The sequence below is a fragment of the Canis lupus genome, chromosome 14 (assembly GCF_048164855.1).
Source record: "Canis lupus baileyi chromosome 14, mCanLup2.hap1, whole genome shotgun sequence".
Lineage (NCBI taxonomy): Eukaryota > Metazoa > Chordata > Mammalia > Carnivora > Canidae > Canis > Canis lupus.
Genome location: NC_132851.1, coordinates 7,054,877 through 7,074,314, shown reverse-complemented (window position 1 = coordinate 7,074,314; position 19,438 = coordinate 7,054,877). Strand labels below are relative to the sequence as shown.

The 19,438-nt window shown below is 31.0% G+C and overlaps 1 protein-coding gene and 1 long non-coding RNA gene across 49 annotated transcripts in view; one reads left to right on the top strand and one right to left on the bottom strand.

Moving 5' to 3' along the window:
- Positions 1–19,438, bottom strand: part of RIMS2 (regulating synaptic membrane exocytosis 2) — a 581,405-nt gene that overhangs the window by 279,866 nt on the left and 282,101 nt on the right. For 28 of the 48 annotated variants that reach the window (XM_072774190.1, XM_072774150.1, XM_072774157.1 and 25 more), the window contains 5 exons: positions 17,943–18,042; positions 16,995–17,118; positions 15,016–15,062; positions 11,102–11,214; positions 1,051–1,181 (listed from right to left, as the gene is read on the bottom strand). In XM_072774190.1, coding sequence (XP_072630291.1) covers positions 1,051–1,181; positions 11,102–11,214; positions 15,016–15,062; positions 16,995–17,118; positions 17,943–18,042 — 515 coding nt within the window. Of the gene's footprint in view, positions 1–1,050; positions 1,182–4,829; positions 4,878–11,101; positions 11,215–15,015; positions 15,063–16,994; positions 17,119–17,942; positions 18,043–19,438 lie in introns of all 48 variants that reach the window. The other 20 variants (XM_072774146.1, XM_072774140.1, XM_072774145.1 and 17 more) reach the window with 1 other exon arrangement.
- Positions 1–19,438, top strand: part of LOC140603676 (uncharacterized) — a 94,249-nt gene that overhangs the window by 54,010 nt on the left and 20,801 nt on the right. The window lies entirely within an intron of this gene.

Here is a 19,438-nt window from a genome sequence, read left to right as displayed (position 1 = left end):
AAGATCACATCTGTGCCTAGCCACTTCCAGCCTGAGAAAAAATGGCCAGACCTTGAGAATACTCTGTCCTGGAAGCCAGGGATGCAGGATAGCTGGGAAAAAGGTAATTGGTGCCATTAATTCTTTCTTTTTTTATGATATTTATTCAATAATCTCTTTTATTTTTTATGTTCCTGATTTTAAAAGTGATTAGATAATTTTCTCCAACCCAATTCTTCTGTTTAAAGTAGGGTAGAGGGATCCCTGGGTGGTGCAGCGGTTTGGCGCCTGCCTTTGGCCCAGGGCACGATCCTGGAGACCCGGGATCGAATCCCATATCAGGCTCCCGATGCATGGAGCCTGCTTCTCCCTCTGCCTGTGTCTCTGCTTCTCTCTCTCTCTCTCTCTGTGACTATCATAAGTAAATAAATAAAAAAAAAAAAAAAATTAAAAAAAAAATAAATAAAGTAGGGTAGAAAAATATCATTTATGATAACTAGTATGGACACAAACCAATGATGCTTGAAGAAGCTGATTCTAGGTAGTCCCAGTGGTAAAGTTTCCTTGCTGACATGGGGTAGTGAAATATAAAACATACTCATTGATTTTATGGAATATAAAGAAATGATATTTTAGTATGAGGAGGTAAGAGTTGTAAAGGAATATGAGTACCCTTTAGTATCATTTCCAGCTTTTTGATTCTGTAGATTTTATTAAAAATGCATTTGATTTTAAAAAGTATAATTTTTAATGATTTTGATAAATGAAAATATACATCATTTAAGAATCCATACAATCTAAAATAAATATTCAATAGTCATCTATATTATAACATTTGTTATAAGTTTAAAAACAATCTTTAAGCATTTACTGTCACTATTTTGAAGACTAATATGAATCATAGGAATAATATGAATCATGAAAAATATGAATCATTATGCTCATGTTAAACTTCATAAATATCTGACTTGCATGATATATAAAAATAAATGAGACAGAATTGAAACACCCACTGTTATTAACATTTCTTATTAATTTTCAAGAACATTTATTTTTGTTTCACATCCCTACCTTCTGTCTGGAAGAAAGTAAATTTTAACATAAGGATTCCTTGGCCTCCCATCTTCCCTGGAAGGGAGATCCTTTGCTCCCAAAATTGTAACTATTAATTGATGACCAACCTTGTCAAACCATAGTTTTATCTGAAAAGCAAAAATATTCATTTATCAGCTCAAACTTTTACTACTATAACATTATGTTCACCTTCCCAATCTTCACCCAACTCTCACACTAATATGAGCACAGAATGTAAGTTTTACTTAGTAAATTGCAGATAGTTAAAAGGATATGCTATAATAACTTCAATGAATAGAGGAAATAATTCAGATAGTTCGGGTTGATTGATAAATCACTTGAGCATTTTGTTATCCTAACTGGACTGCTTATTAACATGCACATAATAATTACTCTGCCATAACTAAGAGCTTTATATACAATGACTGCTCTGTGTCTATCTTTATGCAGGAACCACTGTGGTTCATTTTAGTTCCCCTAAAATAGTGAGTTCAGAATAATTGCTCAAATGAACTGAATAGATACCTTATTTATATGGCATTCATAAGGAATTTTTAAGCCAAAGTTTCAAAAGACAAAACATTTCATTTGAAGAGACATTTCAAAGAATATAAGCAAGGTGGAATTACTAGTAGCTTCAGTCGGGAGACTCCTTAAGTTTGTATGTAAAGCCATAATAAATTCATCTTTATAGATTTTTCTTACACAGACATAAGGTCTCTTTTTCATTGGTGAAGAAAGTGTATCACATCCTAAGAATAATAGGGTATATTTTATCATTCGAGATGAGAAAATGTGAGTAATTTCCCTATGACATAATTAGGGATTAGAACTTCACATCCAGCTGCTAAATTCATATGATTTGACAGTTACCACCTCCCACACACATAGCTCACACTCCCACACCTAGCTCGCTGATCCTACCATGTCAGGATGGTTCTACCCCACATTTGGTTCAGAATTCAGCATATCTTTGACCACTATCTTGATATTCAATCTAAAAATCTGAAATTTGGGAATAGAATTAATATGCATATTTTATGGTTTATATATAACTTTGTGGTTTATAGACTTTTTAATGGTTTCATTTTTCCTTTAATTTGGATGTACTATATTTACAGCAGTTTAGTAAGTTTAAATATACATCTCATGTCAGCCCTTCCTTCTCCTCATGAAGTAGACAGGTCTGGGCCAGGCTCTGATATACATAAATACATACATATCATACATGCACATATACATAAATCATATAAAATATATATATATGTATGTACATATGATACACTAGTGTAGTTCCAATTCTAGCATAGTTTTGTTGTGTCCTTCACTTCATATTTTAGAGAGTGAGAGGCTGAGCAAGACTTTTGAGTCAGGAGAGGAAGACTGGTTGGTAGTCCAAAAGAGTATATAAAATTATTTGTCATGCTTTTCAGTCAAATGGAATTAGCCTTCTTAGTAACTGCAAGAAATATTTAATTTTTTAAAATTAGAAGCATTACTCTTTATGTTGTACTAAGTCCTTATATTTAATGCACACATTATCTTGCTGCTGTGTAATGAAGTTTTCCTAACACAGCTGCTAAGTATAGTCTCTAGACAAATGTTTCTTAAACTATGGTCCACTAACCTCTTTATATCAGTGTTATCTGACTTATTTGTGAAAAAGTTACAAATTCTTGTGGCCCACCTCTCACCTACTGAATCAGAATGGGGCCCAGGAACTCGCATTTTAATAAATCCTCCTGGTGATTCTCACAGGCATTAAAGTTTGAGAACTACTGCCTTAGACTAGGGGATCAACAACCTGAAAAAAAAAATACTCTAACATGCAAATAAAAAAAGAAGGTCAAATATTTCCTTGTGTTATAGTATGAGAACATAGACACAGATGAGGATAGGTGGAAAAAAGAGACTATTCTTCCGGCACAAGACATAGGGGAAAACAACATAACAAAAGTAAGAAATACAAAAGTGTCTCATATAAGATGAAACAGAGATGTTGTCAGAGAGCATCATACTTCCCCTAAAATGTGTCACAAACCACATTAATTTCTGATATTCTCTATTTTCTACAGCAATAAAAAAGCTATGGCTTTATTTTTCCATGATATTAAAAATCCTTTTCTGAGGATCATGACATGAATATTAAGCACTTGAAGGAGGAAAAGATTCTAAAAGGCTAAAAAAGTTTTTTTTTTTCTGATAAACTTTACATTAGAAACTAAGAAACAATAATAATTATTAAAAGACTAAGCTCATAATTATTGGAGAAAACCTCTGATCTCTGTACATTTTTTCTTTTTGAGGGATGAGACTAAGTACTTGCCATCTTCATAGGTAATATTTTTGCTTCCCTAAAATCATTAGAAACATTTGAGATACATGACTTCAGATGTGTCATAGGAGTATTCTTTTTAGATTTTCTTATGCCATAGAAAACCAAAAATATCATTTGTTAATAATATTCATTTTTCATACAAACAGATATTAGGCATATGGTCTTCATTATTTTCACAATTATACCTTACAGTTTATTAAATCATACTTTCCAAATATATAAATGTCAAAATAATATAGATAATAGGCATTTTTTAATTTTACTGATTTTTTAATCAAAATTACAACTTTTAATAAACTGTCTTAAACTAGGGCATTTGATCCAGAGCCCTAATTTTCATTTTATATTACAAGACTTACATTGAAGTTTTTAATAGATATCCAGTTTACATGATCAAAATAGAATTATCTTACTAGCTAGATTATCATGTTCCTAAATTTCTTATCTGTGCTTTTCAAATGAATGGTTAAAATAAATGTTGATTTCTCCAAAATATAACAAATGTATCTCCACTATCCTAGATATGACACACTTCTTATTTTAGCTAAGTTTCATTAATAAAAATCTTGGCCTCACTTTGTTTTAATATAACAATCATTCTAGCTTTACCATGTACCCATTCTTAAATTTCCTGAGGAGAACTGAACAGCACAAGTAAATATTTAACTCTAAATAGCATTAACTAACACAACTGTAATTTTTAAAATTTAAACTAAATTATCATTATTTAAAACCAACAACAAAAATCATGCAGCAAAACAAGGAAAGCATACTACTACTTAAAAAAAAAACTATATTGTCATTACTTTATCATATAAGGGTTTCCTAATGAAAAGAGGCAAACAACTTGTACCAAGCATTACAGTAAAATGAAAGGACATTTCAATTACAAAATGTAAACAACATCAACCCAACACATTTTATTTAGACCATTATTTTGTTCTTTTAAAGTAATACACTTTCCAAAGTTGAACCTTATATATAATATGCATAAAATTCATATTTTAGATAAGGTACAAATTTATTTGCCAATCTCCTCAAGGAGTTGTTGCTTGGAAAATGCAAGAGAATGTAAATGTTAAGCGATATAATGAATGATTTAAAGAGACAGCAACCTTAGTGTAATAAAGGAAAATTAGCAATAGTATAAAATCAGCTATTTTTGTCAATATTATATGTATGTACAGTCTGAAGCCTATGAGATTTAGTATTCAGTTTATCATATCAAATCACTAACAAAGATTGTCTCTTTAAATTTTTATTGTATTTTAATCCCCATGCAGAATTTTACAAGCTGGCTTTATAAAATGATTTGAAAGTCAATAATATGGTTTGGAGCAACATACCAAAAAAAGTTTCCTACTACGCATTTTCCAAAAACATACAAATAAGGGTTAAAACACAACTTTAGTTTCTACCAGGCAGACAAGGCCTTTACCTGAACCCTAGGAACAAAAGGCGTTGTTCTTCTACTAAGGCTTTGGCTCTGGTAAGCAAAATTAAAGAAAAAAGCAATAAAACAAAACCAAAAAGGACAACACGCTGGAACTAAAAGACCAAAGTAAAATAAACACATAAAACTATTCCTTAAATATACTTTTTCCATTACAATATTTATCTAAATTAAGTACTTCAATGTAATGAATAAGTTAATTTTGCCAAAATGTTAAAATAATATAAAAACTATAAAAAAATCTTAGAATTTTTAAATCTGATTTTTAAATGTAATCAACATATTAGGACTGAATGTAAAATAACACTTTCTGAAAGAATGAGTGTAAACATAATCCAAGAATCAAGCAATTTCAGGTTTCACCCATAAACACACTACCATAGAAAAAAATCATAATCCAAGAAGACGTTACATGAAAATGTATCATAGAATTATAGTGAAAAGTCATTTGTAGAGGTAATTGTGTGACTTCTCTAAAATATGTCTAACAAAAGTTTAAAAAACATTAGCCAAGTTGGCTTTAGCATTTCTTAAAAGAATAAACAGTAAGATAAAATGTATGGAAGACATTGGACTAATTAGTTGATTCACATCTTAAGAATTTATACCAAGTTCTAGTATTTTAACACCATCTTTAAACACATATTAGGTATCACTCAAGATTATATTGTTTATTGCTAATCACACTTATTAATAATAATACCTCATTTCTTTTTATTTATATAGTTCTTGATATTTTTCCAATCCTTTATTGAGTTTATTGCAAGTTTATTGCCTCCAACAACACTAGAAGGTGGTTGCTATTGTCAAATTTGAGATGAGGAAATAGACATAGAAAAAAGGCTGGATACATTTGCCCATAATCAAACAAAAACTCAGATAGTGTAACGGTAGAAAATAAAGCCTGATTCTAAAACTCAAAAAGAAGAGAAGAGAGGAGAAGAGAAGGAAAGAAAGCCCAGTTCTGATTAAGTCATTCTATTTCAAATTCTTAGAATAAAATCAAATTTTCTTTCTCTTCTGGCTTATTCTGTTTTCATTTTGAAACAGATTCCAAAAGACACCACAATAATCAGAATTTTGTGCCTATATTAATGCATGTCAATGGTTAAATCAGGAATAAAATCAGATGTATATCTCTGGGTTTGGGAATAGATTTCAAGGCAATTGATTCTGCTTCTTTCACCAGGATTCCATCTCATTCCTCACACTTCTCTTGGATGTCTCTCTTGCCTAATTCAAGGAGTTATAAACAAAGGCTTCAGACCTTTCCATTGTTATAAGGAAACAATAGGTAGTAGGAGGACTGTTGCCTAAGTCAACTATCATCAGATAGAGACTGTTTAAAATATAAATCTAAAACCAAAAAGAAAGCAGACCTTAAAAAGCAGATATCAATCATATGAGTCATCTTTCTCTCTCTCCAAAAACCAAGGCAGTCTCAAATCTAAGCAGTCTTCCTTTTCATGTGGAGACATTCCCGAAGGAAGAAAGAAATCTTTAGATATGGAGTATGTTCCTGATATCTGCATCATCCTAGGTAGATACTTCTCCAGCAAATGGACCAGGAATGTATGAAATGCATAGAGATTCACAAGGCAAGCTGAACAAGAGACTAAAAAACTACTCTGTTTGGAAACAGATTTTGTTTTCCTTGCTCTCTTACCTGTTCTGCCTATTATAGACCCAAAATAGCAAGGTAATGGAAGATTTTTTGCAAGCAAATATTACTTCAAAAACTAAAAAAAAAATAATTTGAAATAAACAGCATTTTGAACTAAATTAGGCAAACATTTTCCATCTTCTAAAATGATCTCAAATAAGCAACTCACAGATTTCTGAAACCAGTTGTCTACAATCTATGGCAATTCAAACCTAATCTTCACCTACAAGTTTATACATTAAACTTGGCTATAATATATATTTTTTTGTTTTGCTAGTTTTTAAATTGAGATGAAATTCAAATATAAAAGTAATCATTTTAAGGGGTACAATTCAGTGGCATTTGGTACATTGACAATGCTGTGCAACTATTTCTCCCTCTAGTTTCAAAACTTTTTATCACCCCAGAATACACTGTACTTCTGAAGTAATTAGTCCCCATCCCCCTATTCCCCCAACTCTTGGCAAGTACTAAGCTGTTTTCTGCCTATATGGATCTGCCTGATACTTCACACCAAAATGGTGAACTATTATGTACTGCACTGCAATTTGTAACTACTATTAATTCATGTATTTTAAACAGGAAATATCTGATAAAACCTGAAACAATACAGCCTCATACAAATTTGTATGAGAACTGAAGAAGAAGAACTGAATTTGTACACAATTTGTTTTGCATTTTTAATGTCACTCTGCACTACTGTCTTTAGGGCATTCCTTTTATGCAGTGTTCTGGAATAACAAGGTTGTGACAATGAGGTGCAATAGATAAAAGCTCAAAGAAAAAAAACTTCCATTTACAGAAAGGTTTTAAAAGGCTATAGAACTTCTAAGGCAATACAAAGGATACATACCTATTCTTCAGTTACTTATTCCACTTAAATGGGCATACAAAATGGATACCTACAATATTTATAAACTCATCACTAAAAATGGAGCCAGAAAAATATTAAAACAAAGTAACTTAGGGAACCAATATAATCATAAATAAACCACAGATCCAGAAGTAAAATAAAAAATGACTGTTAATAAGAATCAATGTGTTTTTATAAAAAGAGAGAATTTTGAACCATTTCTCACTATTAAAAAAGACTTGAAGGCTGTACTTTATTTAACACTCTAACAAAAACTAGCCAAAGACTCCTGATTAATTTAACAATATTGAAAGAACTACAAAAGTAATCCTCTAAAGAAGGAAACTGTTAAATTGTGGAAGAACACAAGTTTTAAAAAGAATCAAAATAAGGGAATGTTGACACTGAGACAGCTAACATACAGTTGGGTGTCATCATAAAACTGAGCTCATACTGATATTCTCACCAAGCACATTAATGGCACTTTCATAGTTATGCCCTAAGACAATAACAAGCAGTAGCAGAATTCAAGCACAGAGAGGAAATAAACTACATAATTTTTTAAAAAATCATCAATAGCCTTGAAATGAAAGGTTAGACAACAACTTAAATTATATGTATATTTCTATTTGAGAAAATATCAGTCCATGAACTAATATAATATATTAGGTCAGCTTACATACCATATACATTATCTTTGTTCTCTGGAATTAGCAACATCATATATTTATGAGTTATGAGCCCAGGTAAAATATGACCAAAATAAAAATGCCCAAAGGTAAAATAAGTAGAAAGAGATGGGAATTATAATGTTGCCTTGTGACTTTCTAGGAATTTTTCCAAAAGGTGATAAATGCAGATGTACTTCCTAAACTCTACATCATTACAAGCAAACCAAAATTGTCTCCAGTTGGCAGGAATAGGGTTAAATACAAAGGGAAAATAATATATCCAGAGGAAATTTTGCTTATGCTTTCCTGCATGCAAAGAATGAAAATAAAATTACATTTTATGAGGATAAAATCCATGTCTATCTTGCTCACTGTTGTATTCTTGGCAACTAGTATTTATGGCTGACTTGGGGTTAGAACTTAACATATATTTCTTGACTAGATGATTGCAGATTAAGTTCATGAAAACATTTTTGAGGAAAATGTTACAAATAGCTTTTAAGAATCTTAAATTTTTTCTCTTTCCTTTCATATTGTAATTTTACTTCTGAAAAGTCATCCTGACAAAAGAATTTTCTCTGACCTAAAAGAATACATAAGAGTTATATTCAAGGATTTCCATGGCTACATTGTTTATAGTAATATAAATTAAGAACAAACAAGATGTCCCATAAGAGAATTAAAGTAAAATGGTATATTAGTTATTTAAATCATTTTAAGAGAAATTTTTAAAGAAAATTTATTTATTTAAAGGAAATATTTTAAAGAAAAAAGTGTACAACATATTACTAAGTGAAAAAGCAGGTCTCAAAATAATATACCGAGATTTATCACTTTTGTTTAAAAATTTACATATATATGTGGATGGTTACATTTTAGTGGCAGGATCATAGGTGATTTTTATTTTTAAGTTACTTATCTGTACTCTCTAGATTTACCACAACAAATATGTCTTTTATTTATTAATGTTATCTTACTGGAACATACCATTTCCAAGTTGCAAGAAAATGATAAAATGTATACACTTAAAATTATAATTATATGGATTTTAAACTAATGTCATTATAAATGTAAATACTAGGACTTTAAATCATTAATTATACACTCAGAAGTAAAACTTTTAAGTTCATATTTCCCCAAAATATTTGTCTTACTTTTCCAGTATATTCATTTTGAACTATGATTAAAAAAAATAGCTGAATTTGAAATTTATCTAAATGTCTGCACTATGCTCCTCAATCCCCTCCACCACTCTGTAGTCCGATTTCTATAGGGCCTTGGGATTTCAAAGATGGTAATAAAGTGGTACATACTATGGAAATCTAACTTCTATTTCCTCCTCCACCAACTGAAGCCAACTACACACACACACACACACACACACACACACACATTTATGTACTGGCATCATCCAACCATCCTAAGCATTATTTAGAAAAGGACTATTTAAATGGAGCCATAATAATTTAATAAAAAAAGGTTAACATTAGCACTTCCTAAAATAGTGGAATAAAATACACATGCATTTATAAATGACATTTATAAATAACTATAAATGACAACATCTGTGCTGTCAATATATGTAAAGGAATAGGTAGAAAGATGCTACTACTCGTTGTACAAAGTGAAAAAAAAGTCCACTGCCTTCATATGAAAAAGTTGACTCTGTTTATGAAAGAAAGGAAAAGAAAATAATAAAGAAATTCATTTTAGAAAGACATTTACAAACTAATAGTATTTCAACTTCTTTCTTGCATGACTTTTCTGTTGTCACTTTTGTGATCAAATAGTCCCAGAATAGACATGTCTAATAACTATTTCAATAATTTTAAAGTTAATTCTGCTTATTCTTCTTATAGCTTTTAATTAATAAAAATTCTTCAGTGAAAATCAAACATCTTCCCTACCTGCAAAAAAATAAAAGGAGAAATTTCATAGCTGACTAAACAAAAAAGCTTTTCCTATTGCTCTTAAAACATCAGCTCAAGAATAGCTAGTTTTTGGGATCCCTGGGTGGTGCAGCGGTTTGGCACCTGCCTTTGGCCCAGGGCACGATCCTGGAGACCCGGGATCGAATCCCACATCAGGCTCCCGATGCATGGAGCCTGCTTCTCCCTCTGCCTATGTCTCTGCCTCTCTCTCTCTCTCTGTGACTATCATAAATAAATAAAAAAATTTAAAAAAAAAGAATAGCTAGTTTTTAATTATATTTTAATTTAATTATGTTTTTTTATCCAAAATTCAATGTCTGGATTTTGAGAATCTAAATAGTTCTTAATACTTATAAAATTGCAAGTTTAGCAACTCATCAACATTATGTTTCTAAAATACAACTGGATGAATTCAGATATTTTGGTATTTTAAATAGTTTAAAAAGAGAATGACAACTGAAGAAATTGATAAAAAAAAAAGTGAGGGCTCAAATTTGCAAAGCTCTTCTAATATGGACAGTAAATGCCTAATTGAATTTTTAATCTTTATTATAAAATCTCCAGATTAGGGATCACTTACTCTAAAATCACCCAGTATACTCAGTTATCTACATTTCCCCCATTTAACTTAGTTTTGTCTTTTGACAAAGTTCCCCAAGTATCATTACACTTACAGCAATATTCATTCCAATGATTTACTAGGAAATTCACCCCAAATTTCCTTAAACTTGAAAAGCATGGATTGTTATAAAATTTAGTTCATCTTAAATATACCATCTTTGTACAGTACCACAATTTTATTTCTCTCAAAAGTCTAGGACAAATTATAGTCATTTTAAGATACTGAGCAAAAATCATGACCTTGAATTTTAGAATAAAATTACTAAGGTAAAGAAAGTTTTAGATATCTCCACAAATTCTCTCATTAAATTTCAGATATTCTAAAATACTCTAATAAAGAAACTCTATGCAAAACAATAAAATTAAATTTCAATTAATCAAAAATACAAAGAATGAGAAAGCTGATGATTAAAAGCACAATTATGTTCTAAGAAGGAGTTGGTTTACAAAAAGCTACTGTCATATAGTAATAACACTACTTGGTATTTCAAAGAGAAATTAATGTAGTGATTACATACTGAAAGTTGTCCAGATAAGTACTGTGGAACATCCCTCAACATTCCAGGACTCATGGGAGAGGTAACGGAAATAGAAGGGCGATCCATTTTTTGAGATTCAAAAGAGCTAGAACCTGAAATGGTAATTATACATAAAGAACAATAATGATGACTCTTCATTAGTATTTAATAGTTTTACCATGTGTCTTTTAAATTATTTATTTATTTTAAATGTCCACAAAATGTCATTATATAGACCATTTTCTTAGCCACATTGTTCCAAATATACTTACAGCAATTTTTTTGAAACATAAATATAGCTAAGGGACTCTCTTAAGACAAGAATGAAACATTTTCTCTGTTTCTCTGACATAGAGACAGACCTCTATGTCTTACTTTGTCTGTTATGTGAATACTAAATTCATATCTTACAATATTTCTGAAACTAGAAACTTAGAAAAAGACAAAACCTAACACAATAAAGCAACTTGAAGATGGTCTAAACTTGTCATTCTAAAAATACAAGTACTAGATTGCTAATCGTGAAATTTTTCCAGGAAGCAATACTTTTAAACCACATATTAAACCACATACTATAACAGCTGGAAAATATAATAAGTCAAATGGGCAGGAAGGAAGTGAGAGTCTATCAAAAAGGGATGGAAGAGCAGAAAAAGCAGAGCCTCAGTATCCAGAAGTTATATGTATGAATTTATGTCTACAACTCAGAAAGTGAGTAAAAATAGAGCTAATGGTATAGCAGGGGAAATTAAGTGCCTGGAATTCTGAGCTACACATTTTGGCACTATCAATGCTAGCTCTTTTGAACAAGGCAGTAACTATATTTGAAGAAGATGACTTTACTGTTTATTTAAAGTATGGATTGACTTGAAAGAGACAGAAAACACTTAAAAACAGAACCCAATAAAACAATAATAGGAAATGTAAAAATGGAATGGAAAGAAAGAATTCCGGTGATGTTACAAAATAAACAAGGACTCAGAAATTAATTAGATATGAGAGAGAAAGGGAAGAGGGAAAACATAAGATTTCAAGCCTTGTAGCCAGACACGAGATCAAGAAGATTCTCTATTTACCTGTCTTGTTCTCTGCACAGAGCACTGCTGATATTCCTTGGGATGTGGAATACAGAGACAGTTTTGTGTCTAAGGCAATGGGTGGAGAAGTTAATTTGAAACATAGTGACCCTGTGGTCCCTCTGATAAACCCAAGGGAAGATGTAAAGCAAGTAACATAGGATATACAGATAGGGCCAAATGTTAAGTAGATATTAGTGTTAAAAATCAAAGTGTTAAAGCGTCTGCTGAATGGAGGCCTAAGTGGATAAAATACACCTCTGGGAAGAGTGTAGTATAAAATGAGGGGAAAACTTTAAGACCTGAAATCAGAAGTAACAGTGATACCTTATATCTTAGAAGTGGAAATATTTAGAAGTGGAAAGAATAATGGCTTTATAATAAGAAATAAGCTCAGTTTTCTACATATTAAGCTTCAATTTATAAGAAGACACTTCACAGAACATATTATTTAAACATCCAGGGATAAAGGAACAATGATAGATCATCTCAGTAATATAAAGTTAGGTGTCATGTGGCAATTAAAACCATCATGAAGGTAAGAATTTATTGAGGAACTAAGGACAAAGGTTAATGACTGGGCCTTAGAGGAATCTATTCTTCCATATATTTTTTTAAAGATTTTATTTATTTATTCATAGAGACACACAGAGAGAGAGAGGCAGAGACACAGGCAGAGCGAGAAGCAGGCTCCATGTAGGGAGCCCAATGTGGGACTCGATCCTGGGTCTCCAGAATCACACCCTGGGCTGAAGGCGGCACTAAACCACTGAGCCACCCAGGCTGCCCTATTCTTCCATATTTAAAGAAGAAAAGATTGATTCTAATTTATTTAAGAAAGGACCCTATCTCCTCAAAAACAGTTTTAAAATTGTAGACTAAGAGATTTTTAAATAGCTATAATTAGATAAAGGGTTCCACCCTGCTCATAACCAGATCTGAGTGATGTTACATAAATGAATAAAAATTATACGTACTCCATAGAACTTCTATGAGAAATAAATGTGATGTTGTAGACAGAACATCAACCACAATCCCCAGGCACTCAGCAAAATGGGAGCAATAATGATATTGATGATGATATCAGTATATATAAATAATATCATTAAATTAGTCAGTTGACCCTGAGAGTTAGGGGCGTTAACTCCGGCACAATTACAATAACTTATGATTCACCCAAATCTGAACTACCAATGGCCTATTATTGACCAGAAGACTTACCAGTAAACAGCTGATTAACACATATTTCGTACATTATATATATTATATACTGTATTATTACAAAAAAGTGAGCTAGAGAAAAGAAAATGTTATTTAAAAATCATAAGGAAGAGAAAATACATTTACAGTAATGCACTGCATTTATTGAAAAAATGTAGACCCATGCAGTTCAAACCCATGCTATTCAAGGGTCAACTGAATTTATTTATCATTACAGTTTTTCGTGATCATGGTATAATTTGGATAAAATGATTGAGTACCTAGCCAAAGGTACTAAAATCAAATAAGTCACTTGATCATATTTTAAATATAGTGCTATGTCATTCCAAAAGTATTTCACCTCTCTGGTAAATATTTTAGAGATGCTTATAATTGTGATATAAAAGTAAAAAAAAAATCTATTTTCATAGTATATTCTTAATTATTGCAGGATCCAATCACTTCTCATTACCTCCATTGCTCCCACCAATGGCCTATGTCACCAAATAAAATACTAAATATAAAAATATTTATATTTTTATAAATATAAACACTCTCTCTGCTTTCACCCTTGACTCCATTTAAACTATTTTCAACACAGTAGCCAGATTTTAAAACATATATCTCTCCTCAGAACCATCCTATGTAACTACCGATTCCCCTCAGAGTAAAAGCCCAAGACAAAGTAGTCTTTACAGGGGTTTACAAAGTCCACGCAATTTGGCTGCCATTATTCTGCTATCCTTCATCCTTCCTGCTGCTCACTCTGGTGCAGCAACACTGGCCTCCTAACTTTGGAGTCTCTCAAAAATCCCTTCCACTACAAAGCGCATTGTAGGCTTTCCTCCCTGAGAACTGTTGCACCACTTGGTCCCTGTACCTGGAAAGCTTTCAAATCTTTGCTCTGATCATTCTTTCTCAATATGGTCTATCTTGATCAATATATTTCAAATGGCAACCATCCTCCTCTCTTCTACAATATCCTTTATTCTCAATCAATCAAGAAATTAGTTCACTGGAAAAAAATCCATTTGTTTAACATCTGAAGTAGCACTCATACACGAGTAATAAAAAGCATTTCCGTATTTAACACTACTTAAATTTGTCTACTGTTCCATTATTACTCTGATGCTAAGCCAGAACTACTACCCTATTTTTTTTTAAATATAAATTAGATTATTATTCACTACATTGTTCCAAGCATTCCTCCCCACTTACTGAGGGTTAGTTTACAAAGTAGTAAAATTTACTTTTAGAAGAAATTAAAGAACGAGGGGGTGAAACTCTTAGGAGAGATGGGTATGTTCATTATTTTTATTGTGATGATGGTTTCAACTGTCTGTCAAAACTTACCTCATTGTGCTCACAGGTGCAGTTTATTGTAGTATACCTTAATAAAGCTATCTAAAAATCTGTAGTAGTTGAGATGGTGTGATGAAAAACAACTATCTTAAAATACTATAGAATTTTGTACTTTATCCCACAATAATATGAAATAATGCTAAATTTTTCATTTGTATAATGACTATATATTTGAGATTATTATATTTCTTACATTGTATTAATAGATAAAATACTTCATTTGACTCCTGGTAAATGACATTATTAATACCTTCTTCTAGAATGAATGAAACTTACTGGACTCCAGTTGTGCATGTGTGCTATCAGGTATTCTAGGGATATCTCTGAAATGATAGAACAAGAAAACAAAAAATTGTTTCAACAATTAATGCAACTGCTATTTTGATTATCATCAACCTATATCTAATAGGACAGTGTAAAATGAACAAAATTGTGTATGACTGTAGCATTACATAAGAAAAAATAAGCTGTAGTACTTTATTGCTAATAAAAGTATTCTGAACTAACCTCAACTACTTAGAAAGCAACAATCATATGCATTTATAGCAGTTTTATAAACATATTTTATCTTCTATATGTTTTACTACATGATTATCCATTCTAATAAATTCTTTTTTTTGGGGGGGGGGGGAGTTCTTTTTTTTTAAGATTTTATTTATTTATTCACGAGAGACACACACAGAGAGAGAGAGAGAGAGGCAGAGACACAGGCAGAGAGAGAAGCAGGCTCCATGCAGGGAGCCCGACGCAGGACTTGATCCTGGGACTCCAGGATCATGCCCTGGGCTGAAGGCAGGCACTAAACCACTGAGTCACCCAGGGATCCCCATTCTAATAAATTCTTGATTTTAAGTTTTATGATACATTTGAATGCCATTCTATTCTTTAATAAATAACATTGAAGTGTAAATAAAATATCACCAAAAAAAATTTAAAGATTCAGATTGTGTTTGAAATTTTTAAATGCAAAAAAAAAAAAAAGAAGAGAAAAAGAAAAAGAAACTTTTTAAATGCAGTAACTCCACTGAGGAAAAAAATGCAAACATGTTTTTCATTGGGACTTACAAATGGTTACTTCATTTATGCCAAAAATATGTACATTTTTGTTTGAGATTTGCCAGGAAGGGTAGATTTTAAGAGTTAAGGTCATTCGGAAAAATACATAAAAGAACATTTAAGACATTAAACAAAAATATGATTAGAGGATCCTTTAATACCAAGACATATGTCTGATTAATGGATTAAGCTGATACACTGCAGTTTTAACATATTACAAAGCTATGAAGAGTCAAAATGAAAAAGAGGCATAATTTCATGTGCTGGATTCATTACTTCAAAAGGAACATTTCAATAAAACTAAGTTACCAATGTAAGTCATTTTCTCCAACATAAAAAGAGATCAAAATAATACAGTTCAATCGTTTCCTAAATGAATGAAACCTGGGCAGTAGTATTTTACAACAAAAAAAGAATTTCTATAGCTTCCATCCTCAAATATTCTTACCCCAAACTTGCATTTAATAATTTGTTGTCACTGTTTTTATTTTTTTATATTGCTTTTACTTAGTTATACGTATTATCTTTTACATTGGCTTAGAATACAAGATTCTACAAGGGAAACACTGCTGTGATATTTAATGAGAAATTCCCATGATATAGACACAAAGGATTATATATATTGCCAACTTTTGGAAATTGCTAATTTAATCTATAGGTGAAAAATTACAAAAGCAAAGGAAGACTTTGGTATTTGCTTATTTTTTGTCTGTTTCCTTAAATATGTCACGTTGTTCCTTAAACTGTTCCCTCTATTTAGGAATAGTATGTCCTTAAGACCTCTCTTTCCTATGTTGAAATCTCCATTTTGAAAAAATATGTAAAATTCATTGACTCTCATTTTCAAAATATAGAGGGCCACAGTTCACGAACTTTCTTTTGAAAATAACTGTTACTATATAGTCTCTTTCTCTTACTATGCCTTAAGCCACCTATTAAGCTACTGAGACAATAAAAATAATAAACACCTAAATATTTCTTCTTCCTTCGTAAATTAACTGTGTATTCTAGCATGATCAGATAAAGAGATGTCATGATTTTTGGTGAGATCTGTTTTAGCAAGAAAGAAGAAAAGAAGCATTGTCCTCAAAACAATAATTTTTATAGAGCAATCAGATATTTTTAGATTGCACACTACAAAATTGTGTAAGAGTAGTCAACTTTATAAGGTTTGTGTAAAAGTATACACACCAACTTACCCGATAGGTCTTGAAACAACAAGCTCCACCTGTGGTTCAGGTTTGGATTCCAGAATGATGTTATATACTTCTTCAAATGTGGCTCCTTGCAATAATCTTCCATTCCATTCTAATACTTCATCACCTATAGTGTATTCCGGTAATGATAATTTTAGAAGAAAAACTAATCCCATAAAATGCACGTGAAACAAAAGCAATCTTAAACTGCAATGAATTCCATAGAATAAAGTCACCATAATGGAATAAGATGTAGTGAGAATAGCTCAATTGGCATAAAATTTGATGATTAGTATCTTTAGCCAAAAGGACAAAGGTCTGAGGAATAAAATTACATAAAAGTTATCTCTGTGGTTTTTAATAGGAATATAATTCTAGAAATTACTAAACTCTGTTAACTCTGTAAAACTCCGAAAATTTTATGACTATATTCTGGGTTTCTCAATATATATGCAACTGAGCACCTCATCTAAAGTTTCTTTTTTTTTTTTTTTTAAGATTTTCTTTATTTATTTGAGAGAGAAAGAGCACATGTGAGAGAGAGCATGAGTGGGGTGGTGGGGGGTATGAACACAGGGAGAGGGAGAAGCAGACTCCCTGCTGAGCAGGGAGCTCGATGCCAGGCTTGATCCCAGGACTCTGGGACCATGACCTGAGCAGAAGGCAGACACTTAGATACACTTAAGGATATTTATCAGCAAAAAATAAATAAATAAATAAACAAACACATAAATAAATAAATAAAATAAAAATAAAAAACAAAACAGTAAATATAAAAATCTTTTTATCTAAATTGACTAAAAAATAGTTACACTTTGTATTAATGAATAAAAATTTATATTTAAGTTAAAAATGAGCTCCTTGTTTTTGGTCAAGTCACTTCTAAGTGAGGATAATTTTTTTCCAACTACTTGAGTTTAACAGTTTAAATAATCAAAGATATAAACTTACCTGGTCTAAGATGCCCTACAGTATCAGCTAAACTTCCTTTTTTAACTTTGGTAATAAATGCACAAAGCCGACCTGATTCAGTCATCTTTCCTCCTACAACCTGTTTAAAAGAGAAATTGTTAAAACAGGCATATTGTTCAAAGGAACATAGTTGAAGATTCAAGTAAAAAATAACTAGACAATTTGTAGCTTTTAAAACTATTATATTCTAAAAATAATTTTTAAATAATGTGTTATTAGAAACAGGAGTGCATGTCCCATGAGTGGACTCTTTTTACATATTCTAAAATTTTCACAATTTAGTCCATTATTTGTAATATATATAAATAACATACACAAATACATATGTATAACATACCTTAGAAAGAATTTAATAATTTGTATTTTCTTAGAGAATTATTTTTATCATTTCTAAAAACATGCTATTATAGTATTTTAATAATATTATAATTATATTAACATTTCTAGAAGTAGATTTCATATCATAATCACATAAATATTTGTTACTTTGACTATAGTTATAACCCACCAAAATTTCATTATTTAGTCATCTTTTAGGCACATTCATAATTAATATGATAATGATGGATCTTTCCTTAGAAAATTACAAAATGTTTTAAATCTCATTAGAATTCATGCAAACTTCAGACCATTTGCATCCCAATTTTTCCATTATGGTTCTATTAATATATATCTTTTAGAAAAAGGAAAAACAAATGTAGTAATAATGTGTAGTCATGTGTACCCATAAGTCTGGCCTCTGAAAAAATTAATGCTTGTGAATAACTACCATTCAACCAATATACAAATTTTATAGCACGATAAGCAAATAATAATTAATTTCATTAACTCATTTTTTTCTCTAAATTGAGTGAATGATATCTGAATTTTAAACAAAATCACTGACTTTTTCGTGTATTTATTGCCAAGTTGCAGTGAAACACACTCAGTTGCAGTTCAGTTCATATTAACTAATTAGTCCTATGTTTGATTCTGAAAATTAAATGTATATATATTATAGGCTGACATCCTTATGTTAATATTTTAAAACTTTCTTGGCTTGATAAAAGCCAAGTTGAAATCTCACAGTGTGCTAGCTACTGTGCTAAATGCTTGTATATTGCTTTACTTAAGCTTATTATAATAATTCAATAAGTATTATTATATCCATTTTAACAGATAAGGAATCTGAGACTAACAAAAGTTTAGTTACCCAATGTCATGTTGCTAGTAATGGCTGTAGCTGGGATTCAAGCCAAGATTTCCTAACCTCTACTTTTCACTGTTCTAACACTGTATTGGACAGATCTGGACTTAAATTTCACTTTCATCATCATCTTTGTGACTGTGGGCAAGCTATGATAGCTCCCTAAGCCTATTCCTCATCTATTGTGTTAAATAATATGATAGTAGTAAAATGCTCAGATCTGTGCCAGCTACATGACAACATGGTAGCCACCCAATAAATGTTAGTTGGCCAATTCCATTTCCACCCG